Here is a 12645-nt window from a genome sequence, read left to right as displayed (position 1 = left end):
CACTTTCCAACACTAGCAACGCAAGGGAGAACATGGTTTCCAAGAGTTTTGTCCTTAAGGGCTGGCTTGCATTCCTGCAAAATAATTTCCAGCCTTTGGGACAAAGTCCAAGCCTTTTATCAGAAGCATGATCACTCTTAAGCTCAGTTTTAAAAGTAAACAGGTAAAATTCTCCTTAACTCGGAAGAAAAAGTGTCAGAGGTGAGAGTTACCCCCAGTCCTGGAGAGGGCAATGAGCTGAACTCACTGACCTCCTTCTGTAGCTCTGAAATGTGGACAGCACTATCACCTACTGGAAAAGCACCCATACTTTACAGCCAGTATTTTATAAATTTACAGTCATAGCTGAAGAATTATTGGGTTAAAAACAGACTTAAATAATCTGAAATTATTTTCTTAACATCCTCTAAGTGGCATCATCATTGTTACAGCCCCTGTGCAGACCAGAGCTTCCCATGGGCAGCAGAAGGACCTGCAGGCACAGCACTCATCTCTTATCTCCACTCCATTCACCAGGGTCAGCACTCAGAGAGGTCTCTCCTGGGATCATCACCATGCTTTGCTGTCTGCCAGTGTCACCAAGCCCTGGTGATGCCCACCAGGGACACTGCAGTCTGTCCTAAGAAACTGTCAGAGGAAAAATAAGGAAACCCTGAGGCAGAGAAGGTGACACAGGCAGCACCACAACTCCTATGACTGTGGCATCAAGACAGTCTGCAAAACGTTTATCCTTCAAATCCCATCACCCCACCTACAAACAGGCACTCATGGAATATACTGATTTGGAATGGACCTTCAAGGATGCTCCAGTTCCTGCCATGGGCAGGGAACACCTTCCACCAAACCAGGTGCTCACATGGTCATGAAAGCTCAATGACATTTCTTTGGTGCTCTTGTCTAGACCTTATCAAAGAACTTCAGCACCATCCAGGTGGGACACTGATCCTCCCAAAAGGCAAAGGTCCTCTGGAAAATGAAAACCGTCATTTCATACACAAACCCAAAGTCTGACAGATCCTGATGGAAGATCAGCAATGGCAGAAAAAAAGGCAGAGCTCACACTGGAAAACCTGCAGCACACATCTGCAGAAGTACAGCAGGATGGAAGTGGCCACAGTGGCAGCACTCTCCTGAAAACTCACAGGACAGTGAGCAGAAAACTTCATTTTAAGCTACTCCCCATGAAAAGAAACCTGGGTCTGCAAGTATTCACTAGAATCTGGAACACTGCACTGTTAACAGAAAGTTCAGTCCCACCCTGCAGCAGATTTTGATGGTCAGTCCCCTGCACTGGGGTATATCCTGAGGGGCCTGTGCATGCCTGAGGAGGAGGCAGCAGGGAGGAGAAACCTTCTCCCATAGAAAGAATAGGCCTAGAGCAAATTAACACAATATGGGCAGGAGATTCGGAATTCCACAACCAGTCAGGAGCTGGTTTAGTGGAAGATGTCCCAACCTATGGCAACAGGGTTGGATGATATGGTTCTTTGAAAGTTCCTTGGCTACTGAGGGGAAACTTTTCTTGAGCCTGAGCTCTCCAGGGTTGCTGGAGCAGAAAGACTTCCTATTCTCCTCTGGAAATCACCAAGAAGAGCTTTTGGCCAGCAGATGTCCTGGGCTCCATTCACTGCTTCCATCACTCCTGCAAAAGGTGGTGGAAGAAGAGATCCTCCTGCCAGGGGAGAGCAGCTGCATCACTATGGAAGACATTCAGAGTATCACTGAAAAAGGTTAGAAGATGCTTCAGAACATCTCTCACGTGGGACCCAAGCACCCAGAAGTCAGAGTGGTGTGTCAGGCCCAACCCTGGGAGTGTTCAAGGCTAGGCCAGAGAGGGCTCAGAGCAATCTGGTCCAGTCAAAGGTGTTCCTGCCCTGGCAGGGGTGTTGGAACCAGATGGTCTTTGAAGGTCCTTTTCAACCCAAACCACTCTGTGAGCCCATGACACACCACATGCCACAGCCTGTCCCCTGTTCACAGCCATAAGTCTGCTGCCTGAATTGGGGGACAAAAGCAGTGCCCACATTTCCAACACCAGCCCTGGTTCTGGCCACTGCAGGCAGGGGCACGGGCAGAGGTGCAGAGATGCAAGCAGCCTGTAACACATTGCCCCTGCCCTCTCCTCTCAGCTCAGCAAAACTTTCTACTCCCTGTGCTTCCACAGTTGCCTCATTTGATATTTTTCCTAAGCAAAGACAGCCTCTTTGGCTTTGTGCCTGGTCTGGTCCTGACACAGCACTGCTCCATATCCACTTCCCATGCTGTCCTCTGCTTGCCCTCCCCTCCCCACGCATCTCCTCCAGGATCATCCTGAGGACACCATGGTGCAAGGACCCTCCCCTGAGGCAGGTGTGCTCAGGTCACCTGGAGCCAGGACAATATCACACACTTTTTCTTCCTGGTCTTCCACCTGGGCTCCCTCTCCTCCTTTTTCCTAATATACATAATTTTCTGGAAGAAGCAATTTATCACAGTACTTAGCTTAATGAGCCTTACTGTACATGTTCTGCCTGTAGTGATAATTTTGCATATTTCCTGAGAAATCTTGTTAACGGGAAGATACATGGCAAAACAAACATTTGTACAGCTTCCGAGCAGCTCATACACAAAGATACTTGGATTAAAACAACAGAGATGAGGCTGAACCCTTTTGGCTCCAGCCTCTCAGACACCCAGTGCCCAGCTGATGTATCTGGCTGCACTTATTCTCACCCTTATCACTCTCTGGTGCCCACAGAGTGACACCAGGTCTCAGTGAGTCAAGAGTATTCTCATATTTAAGCTGATTTCAGTGGGACCCCCAAACCCCCACGCACCAGACCCGAAGTTCCCCAAACAATACCAAGGGACCCTGGGGCTCAGTGTCCCCTCTGAGGTCTGTCTGTCCTTCAAAGCCATCACCCCACCAGGTCCCTGCCAGGTTGGGGACGTGACACCCTGCCCAGAGCAGACCTAGAGTCTTGGCTTTGCCTGCAACCACGCTTAAAGCACAGAAAAGGGTTTTCCCAGTTTTTGGCTTGCCCTACCTTGGCGTGCACCCACTGCTGTGAACACAGGGACACCCAGGACCGCTCAGCTGTGCTGAGGAGTGCAAGAACAGCTCACACAGGAGCACGTGGGGCTCATCTACATCACCCCTGCCACCTTCCTCCTCGCCCAGCAGACCCCAGCAGCGAGGATCCAGCGGCATCCCACCCCTCCTGCTCCACGACCCCAAGGGAGCAGGCAAAGCATCTTCCCTGCCCCAGCGCCCGCGGGGCCGGGAACGCTCCGAGCGCAGCCATGATGTGTGACCTGCCACGGCAGCGCTGCTGCTCCCCACCCAGGAACAAACCCGGCGTCTCGGCGATGCTCAGCCCCGTCGGGCTCAGGGCAGCGGGCGGCTGCGGCACGGCCACCGGCTGTCACCCGGCGCGGACCGAGGACACGGATGAATTATTTACGTGACCCTCCTGGCTCAGCAGAACAGCCCGAGAGCGCTTACGGCAACGAAGAGGGTTAAAAAAAAAAAAAAAAAAAAAAAAAAAAAAAAAAAAAAAAAAAAAAAAAAAAAAAAAAAAAAAGGAAGATGGCATCTGAACAAGTGAATATATTCGTCTCCAAGGTCTGTAGGGACTTCTGCAGCCGGGAGGTTCTGGAAAAGATGGAGACACACACAAGACCCGACCTCTGCAAGCAGCAACTGTGGTCGACTTCACATTTGTGCCCCCAGGAGTGAAAGCCTCAGCAGGATCAGTATGGAATTAAGAGGAAGGGATGGAGTGAGGTCGGGCTGTGAGTCCTGGAAATGCTGCAGATTTCACTGCTGCAGGAAGGGAGAGGGTGAATCCACAGAGCCGGACCTGGAGCCCACCTTGCCTCCTCTCTCCCTTTATTTTTAACTGGCAGGAGGCAGCGCCGGGAGCAGGGAGTTACTCGGCTGTCAGGAGTGGGGATTCAGCCAGCTGGGGAGGGCAGTGGCACGGCACAAACATGGAATCACTGCAGAAATGCACACAAAAACAGCTGCTGGAGGTGAACGATGGGCACAGGAGGCAAATGCACCCCAAAAAATGGGCCCCGCCAAGGGCTGGGGAGTTAGAACTGGATGGTTCCTTCCAACCTAAAGCACTCTGTGATCCTGTAATACTGGCACACCTCCCTCACTTCCTCCCGCCGTCAAAACACCATCCATAATTATTCTACCATTTGTACCCGTGTCCCATCCTGGAAATCCCAATGTCTCACTCAAACTGAGCTGTCAGCTCTACGGCAGGACGGAGCATCACAGGACTCTCACAATCCTGCATGTACACACCATCTCATCAGGGTTGCTTTTGGGGGTGTTGGGGAATAGACCAGCTCCAGACCCATTCCAGATGGGCAGGAAAGACCACTCACAGCCACAGCTGTGACATCTGCACAGAAGCAGCTTTAAACAAAGCTCTGCTCAGCCTTATCCAAGGCATCCTGCACGGCCCATCCTCAGCTGTTCACCTCCACAACAAGAAAACATGTTCCATCAGTAAGTTAAATTTCCTGTCCCTGGTTCAGAGCAGACTTGGGGGCACTACTCCCACAAGGGCACTGAATAAGCTCCAGCAAATCTGATCCAAACCAGAGCTGAGGCTCAGAAAAGAGCTGGGATTAGCATTTTGAATTTCAAGTACCATTTTAAAAATCCCATTAAGACATGGAGCTCCTGTTCTGTAGAGCAGTGACCGCCCTGCATCCCCTCCTCCGCTCCAACAATGCCAGCTCGTTTTTTTATTAATCCTTCTTTTTTATCATCCCTGGTAGAATTGAGATACAGTATTAACATGGGAAGAACCAAGCCAGGCTATTAACAAGGCAGCAGAGAGGAAACAAGTTCAAACGCTCCTGACTCTGTGTCCACTGCAGCATCTCGCTCCTCCCTGGTGTCTGCCACCACCAAGGGTGTAAATCCACACTGCCTCACTCACTGCAGTCCTGTCAGGGAGCACCCACTCATATTCGGGGCAACTGGATGCTCAAAAGCATTCCTCCATCCCCAGGAGTCCCCGGGAAGAATGCTGCACCCTCAGCATGAGGCTGATGAATAAGAAGCAGCAGCAGGAGTGAGGCGAAAACACATTTTATTTTTCTTAAGGCGTATTTAAAGGAACAGAGAAATTTTAAAATACTCCATGGCATCACTTCTCAGCCAGCGCCGGCTGCCAAAAGGACATTCATGAGGCTTCTTTTTACTATTATTATTAAAAAGCCTGTTTTCCAATCCCATTTCACAGCCTGTGCTGGTGGTGGAGACAGAGCCCCATGTTTGGGTGCTTTCCAGGCAGAGTGGGGAGGCAGCTTTTGGGGGAGCCTCTTCCTCCCGCAGAATCCACAGCCACCCCTGAGCATCTACAGACAACCCCGAGCACTGAGAGCAGCCCAACCACCCCAACAGCCACCCCATCATCCCCGACAGCCACCCCCTCAGCCCCTCGCTGGCATCACCCCACTTCCATCCTCCTGGCGGTTTTCAGACCAGACCAAACGCGCAGCCAAGTGATCCTGGTGTCAGCTCGGATGCCCGACCACACTGGACACCCACAGTGCTCCCCACTGTCCCTCGCTCTAGGGCAGTGTTCCCCCCAGGGGACAGACCCCCCCTGCAATTCGAGGCGGTTCTGCAGCGCCAATCGTGAAGTAATTTAAAAAAAAATAAAATCCACCAAAAAAACAACCTAAGAGGAAAAAGCACCAGAGGGAGGACCAGAGGGTGGTACGTGGTGGGGGCCGGAGCAGCACGCCGGGATTTCGGGCTCTGCCCCTCCGGCCACTGCGGCTATCCCCAGAGCTCGGCCCCACGCGTGGGCAGCAGCACCATCGCAGCCCCGAGGGTGCAAGAGGGGCCGGGGCATGGGCAGCGGGGGCACCGGAGGCTCCTGGCACCGATGCTCCATGCGCGCAGCCGCCGCCCGCGCTCGGGGACCGCGGGGGGCTCGGGGCCTCCGAGGGACACAGGACCGGCTAGGGCCGCACACGAAGCCCGAGAACCCCCGGACAAGCCAGGCCACCGCAGCGGGGTCACCGCGGTGCAGCGGCCGCGGGCGCTCCTCGGCCCCGCCGCAGCGGCTGCGCCGGAGGATGAACACGCAAAACGGGAGCGGAGCGCGGCGGGCGCGGCACGGTCCCGAGCGAGCACGGCACGACCCCGCCGCCCGCGGGGAGCCCCCGCCCGCACCGGTACGAATACACGTCCGTATCCGGTCCCGCCGAGCAGCGGCGATGCTGCTCAGCCGCCGCGGCCCCCGGCACCGCGCAGATCGCCGCTCGCACCGCCCGGCGCCGGCGAGAAGCGGAGCTGTCCGCAGCGGCGCGGAGGGTACAGCCCCGGGGACCACCCCGCTCCTACCCCGACATCCCGGCGATGTCCGGGGGGGTCATCCCCTGCTCCCAGCCCCCGCCCAACCCCCTCGCCGCCGCCGCTCAGGGCAGGGCGGCCCCTGCCCAGGGAGGGGGGCCGAGAGGCTCCGGGCGGTCCCCGATGGGGGCAGAGGGCTGTCCGCATCCCCCGCATCCCCGGCTGCGCCCCGCACTCACAGCGCGCAGCTCCCCGGTCCGGTCCTTCATCCTCGCCCCGCTGCCGCTGCCGCTGGGAACGGCCAGAGCGCGGGGAGGGGCGGGCGCGGAGCATGCGTGCAGCGCTGCGGAGAGGGGCGGGGGGACACCGGGGGACCGACCATCATGGGGGGACACGCGGGGGGACACTCACAGCTCGGAGCCGAACGGCGGGGAGGCGGCACGAGAGGTCTCACATCGCCGGATGGCGCCGGATAAGGGGGGGCACACAGCCAGGAAGGTCACGGCTACAAGGGGATGTCACCGGAGGGGCGGGGGGGGTCACACGGCGGGGGAAATGAGATGTCACAGCTGCGGGTCACACCCAGGGGGCCTCACACGTGGGGGAGTCACGTCTCGGGAAAAGGGGGCTCACTGGGAGGGGTCCACGCGAGAAGGTCGCAGGTGCTGGTCACACCTCACACGTGGGGGCGTCACATCGTAGGGTAGTCACACTGAGGGAAGGCCACAGGAGGGAGTCACATCTGGGAATAACATCGGGAGGGATCACACCTGGGGAGGTCATACCTGTGGGACATCACGGTGCTCTTAAGGGTCTGCAGGGTAGCCTCAAGAGCAGGGTCACCCCCGGGTGTCCCTGGGGCGGTGGCAGTGGTGATGAGGGTCCAGCGGACAGCGAGGTTTGGGGGCACCAACAAGAGGGGCTGGCTCTGACCCCCAGCCTGGGGACAAGCAGGGCATGTTGAGGGATCCACCCCGAGGACCCCAAAACCAGGGTCGCAGCCAGCAGAGAAGTGCCAGCAGGGCTCAGAAAGATGCTGCCAGTTTGCTGCTTTTGGGGAAACTGGCAATGTCAGACAGACACCCCTCTCCCTCCCCGCTGCCAGGGATAAAAAGGAGCGGGATCTCCCATAGCTGAGGTCTGCAGGTTCCTGCAGGTCCTGGGCCATTGAATCCAGCTGCGGGGCCACGGGTCGCAGTGCCCGCAGTCCGACACGTGTCCAGCATCCCTGGGCTGCCCAGTGCTGGGGTACACCCGGCACAAAGGCTGCGGGTGTTAAGGCCAAACCCAAGGCAGCTCACCCTGTGTACGGCCCCACTGATGCCTCACGGGCCCGCACACCCCACACCTCACCCCAACCCACCGCGCGTGGCTCCGCTCGGCCCGCTCACCTCTCACAGCCCCGCTCACCTCTCACAGCCCCGCTCACCTCTCACAGCCCCGCTCACTGCACAGTCCCACACACCGTGCACGGCCCCCCTCTCCCCGCACAGCTCCACTGTACCCCACTCACCCCGCACTGTCCCGCACAGCCCCGCTTGCCGCACACAGCCCGGCTAACCCCGCACTGCCCCCTCACCCCGCAGTGCCTCGTTTACCCCGTTTATCCCGCAGTGCCCCGTTCCCCCGCGCTGCCCCTCCGTCCCCCCAAAGGGGAACCCGCCCGGGGCTCCGAGCGCGGCTCTGCGGCGCGCCGCCCCCTGGCGGCTCCGGCCAGAACCTGCGGAGTCGGTATCCGCCACCCCCCGGTACCCCCAAGTATCCCCGGTACTGTCGGTACATCAAGTATCCCCGGTACCCCCGGTACACCCGGTATCTCCGGGGCAGGGCGGGATTCGGGCTCCCTTCCCTCTCCTCCAGGAGAGCTCATCCCCCTGGGACAGCATCACCGGATTACACCAGGGCCGCTCCAACACTCCTGTATCCCATGTGTGTTCTTCCCCAAATTAGCCGTAACCATCCCTTTGCTTCCTCTCTAAAACATCCCATAATAAACTCTGTGCAGTCCTCCACAACCAAAACACATTTCATTCTTCCAGACAGCTATAGCCCCTCTCTCCAATGGTGTTTTGACACCAAGGCTAAGGCTTTACCTGGACAGGGTGTCCCTTCCTCTGAGTCTGTCATTTGGGTCCTTATCTACCCTCGTGTTTCTGTGCTCCCCCAGGCTTGTGTGGATGGGACTTGTGTGGGGTGGGTTGGTCCTGGAAGGGACCCAGCCAGGCACTGTTTGTGCTCCCCTTCCCACCAGTGTCTCCCTATGCTCCCTTCCAGGTGGGCAGAGGGGCTTTACTGCACATCTCAACAGTGGGATAGTTCCCAGCACCAGGAACTGGCTGATGAATTCACTCAAGTGACAGAGGAGTACTGTGGACTTCCAAAAAAGACATCACCCCCTGTGCTGTCACCCCCATGAGCTCTTCCCACAGCCCAGGCTGCAGGGGCTCATGGAGAGGGTCACACAGCTCCTCACCTGTGATACAAGCAACAGAGGCTTGCAAATCCAGGGAGCCAGAGGCACAGCTTGCTGGAACTGTGTCTGTGCCTGCAGCACTCTGTGTATGGATGGACTTTCAGGTTTTAGGCAGCCCAAAATGCAGCACAGAAACCCAAGGACACATGAGGAATTACAGAGGTGTTTTGAGCAGAGGCTGCAGATGATGGCTGGTGCAGCTGCAGCAGATCCAAGATCGATCCTGTCATTGTCAAGGACTTGCCTCTGCCAGGAGAGACAGAACTGCAACTGCCAATGGAAGAGTTCAGACACACACAAGGGGGTGCAGAATAAATCCTCAATAGAAACACAGAGAAAAGCGAGTGCTGGGCACGGAATGAGGCTGACAGTGTGAACATGATGGAAATCCAGAGTGCAGCCCTGAGCTGGCAGCTTGGCTGCAGATCAGAAACCACCTCAAGCTGCTCATTCATTCATTTTCAGTCTCTGCTGTTACTTCAGGGACACTATTCACTTTGGAGGGACAAGACAGAGATCCTGGAACAGGTGCTGAAAGTTATTTGTGGAGGATTAGGCAGGAAATCTGTTCACGGAGGAACAGACCAGAGTCACAGAGCACCTCAGTGCTGAGGGAGCCAGGGAGGCAATCTCCGTGCCAAGAACACAGGCCAAGTCCTGTGGCAGAGGAGAGACAGGACCTCAGGGGCAAGGAAGGGATAGGCCACTCCAAACCATCTCCCTGCAGGGAGACTCACTCCTCATACACTCAGTGCCCACAGGGAGATACCAGGGAGGGCAGGAGCAGTAGAGGGAAGGGTCCATATGACCATAGGCACAAGTGGATCCAGCTGGAGGTTCTCTCTCCCCACTCAAGGAAAGCAGGTACGTCAGTGGCGATTGATCCAAATGCTTGTCTCCATGCCAACAGCCACTAAAAGTTGGTTTTGGACACCTAACACAGGCTGCAATCCCATGTGTCCAGGGATGGGAAGATGCTGCCCCATAGCCTTTCCAGAGACAGGACTCCTGTCCCCCACTGTGGGGAAGGTTCATATCAGCAAACAGGGAGATGATGTTGAGAGGAAGGGAAACTTTGCCATGACTTGGAGAAGCTGAGGCAGGGCACTCAGAAAGGCATTGGATGGGGGTGGGAAAATTGGGAAGAGCCATGTGCTGTGGACAAAATAGTCAAAATGGGAGAGGAGAAGGTTAAACAAAGGAAAAAGAGAGATGACCAAGGAGAAGGAGAGGCAATTCAACCTTTTGAACACATCTGTGGTGGAAAAAATCAGATATTATAAGGACTCAGTATTTCCAGCAGCAGTAGGAAAAGTGGACATTCCCTTGTCTACAGCTTGTCTCATCTCTCATTCCCGATGCCATGCCCAGAGCATTATGAGCATCATGGTGCTCACAAAAACATGAGCAGAGGGAACAAGATCTCCCAGGGAGTGGCAGAGTGGGACAGAAACCCCCCGAGAGAAACAATAACCCCCTAAAAGGAATCACAGGCTCTCTCCACCTCCTCATGCCTCCAGCAGCAGCCTGACAACACGCTCAGGCGCAAGCTGGCACTACCAATGCCCTGCACAGGAAAATTTCCTACAGAAAAAAGAAAACACATGATAGGGATGATCTGTATTCTCTGTCTTTATGTAAGGAACAAGTTGAAAAACATTTCTCAGGTTTTTCACAGATGAGCATCTGTCATCTGTTACGCTGCCTGAAGAAATTTGTGCATTAGACCTTAATTTTCAGCCTGACCTTTCTGGCTTTCTAAGGTCACATTAAATCATGGGAAACCCACCTTCCCAAAAGCTGATCCTCTCATTCTCAGATCTGGAAAGCTTGAAACAACCTGGAATCACACACCTCCAAGACAAGTTCCACTTTCACGCATTGTAGAAATCCTGCCAACTGCTGTGAAAGTCAGATGATTTTAAGCACAAGAACTTGTGAATAAATTATAGAGAAGTCTGATTACATCAGTCCTTTCTGATATTCTGTGTTACTCTAGAAAATTATTTTGACAGTTAAGAGAGAAAGGGAAGCATCTCCAGCTTACATGGCACTAGGGTTCACTTAAAAACCTGCTCAAACCAAAGCAGTGAGAGATATTCAATCAAACCAAAGCAATCATTTCAGTACAGGAACAGGGCACACGGACACATATTTCTTGACTGATCCAATGAAGTGGGACTATGCTCAGGTCAGCTTTACTCTGCTGTGCATTGAAATATTGGCATTAACTGCAGAGATCGTGGGCTGCACCTTGGGAGAACAATGAGCGTTAATAAAACAGCAGCAGGGGGTGAGAGGCAAAGCAGCCCAGAACTTCCCTTTGCTGCCTTCCTCTGCTACTCCAATCCCGTGGCTAAAATTAAAATATATTGATCCAACAATCAGCCTCCAGTAGTGATTTAATAACAACCACTTAAACCCTGGTGGTGCAAATAAAATACTCCTCCCCCCCACACACCAGCCAGGGGGAGGACTAATCTCTGTAGGACTCCTCCTGCCCAGAACTGGCAGCTCCACACATCCCAAACCCCCCGTCTTGGTGCACATCCCAATATTCTTCCCAAATACCTGTCCTGGTGCACATTCCCACCATCCTTCCCAAACATCCCTGTTGATGCACACTGCAGTCCTTCCCAAGCATCCCTTCTGGTGCACATTCCAGTGTCTTCCCCAAAATCCCCTCCTGGTGCACACCCCAACAGCCCTCTCCAACCTTCTTCCTCGTGCACATCCCAGTGTCCTTCTCAAACACCCTCCTGGTACATCCCTACACCCCAGCATCCTTCACAAAGGAAGGATGGAACTCCTAGTACATGTCCCCAGTCCTGGGATGGGGCCAAGCTGAAGCACCATTTGAGATTTGCTGGCAAGTCACCAGTTTGGAGTTATCATAGCCCAAATATTCCTCCATTGAGACCAGAACCTATTCTTGCAGTCTGACTTTGGTGGGAAGCTGTTCCAATCGTGTGAATGACTCATCTCTAGGGTTTGAGGATTTTTTCTATTACATTTACACTGGAATTTCTAATGGATGTATTTGCATCATGCAGGCTCTGTCAACTGCCCACAGCCTTTTCCTCCACGAAGCTATCATTCCTGCCATTCCTTTTCATTTGCACACTCATTTAATTTGACCTTGGAAGGCCCTGAGGGCCTTTGGGCTGAGTCCTGCCCCTATGAAGCCCAAAGCACGGGTGAGGCTGCTGGATTCAGCCTCTGACAGATGCCCATTCAGCTGAAGTTCAGTTGGCTCTCAAAAACCCATCATAGCTCAAGTACCCAAAGGAAAAGAAGCAGACAAAGCTGCAGAGAAACCAGCTATGCTGCTGCAGCTGGTGTAGCCAGAGCTGGGGGCCTTCCAGCCATGTACATACTCCCAAGTCTCACTGCTAGACCCACTCTGGGGCCCCCAAGAATCTGCAGCAATTCCTGGCCTGTGCCTGCTGCAGGCCCCTCCTGCCTTCCCCTTTCAGTTCAGGGCTCCCCTGTCTCGTTAACTCGAGCCCACTCACCCCAAGCTCTTGTGCACCCACAACAGTCCTTCCTCTCACTTCTCCTGTTGAGTTTCCCTGTATGGGCACCCCTTCAGTGAGAACTGCAGGGACACTTCCAGGCAGTGACCTCCTCATGCTCCAGGGAGGACACTGGTCTCCCCTCCTGCCTGTCCCCAGGGCCCATCTGTTCCACCTCCCCATCTGTGTACAGCTGGTAAATGCACAACCCCACTTCAGCCACAGAATCATGGACACATGGAACAGTTTGGGTTGGAGGAGATCCTAAAGCTCATTTCACTCCAATCCCCTGTCATGGGCAGGGACAAATTCCAGTAGACCAGGTTGCTCCAAGCCCTGTCCAACCT

At 54.7% G+C, this 12645-nt stretch overlaps 1 protein-coding gene across 1 annotated transcript in view; it reads right to left on the bottom strand.

Annotated features, from left to right (window-relative positions):
* Positions 1–6609, bottom strand: part of STX1A (syntaxin 1A) — a 66768-nt gene extending 60159 nt beyond the window's left edge. Inside the window, exon 1 of the mRNA XM_066333158.1 lies at positions 6550–6609. Within this exon, the coding sequence (XP_066189255.1) occupies positions 6550–6579 (30 nt within the window). The 5' untranslated portion in view covers positions 6580–6609. The remainder of the gene's footprint in view (positions 1–6549) is intronic.
* Positions 6610–12645: the final 6036 nt, after the last annotated feature.

Source organism: Sylvia atricapilla, chromosome 20 (assembly GCF_009819655.1).
Source record: "Sylvia atricapilla isolate bSylAtr1 chromosome 20, bSylAtr1.pri, whole genome shotgun sequence".
NCBI lineage: Eukaryota > Metazoa > Chordata > Aves > Passeriformes > Sylviidae > Sylvia > Sylvia atricapilla.
The sequence above is the reverse complement of the archived record's forward strand: the minus strand, read 5'-3'. Positions and strand labels throughout refer to the sequence as shown.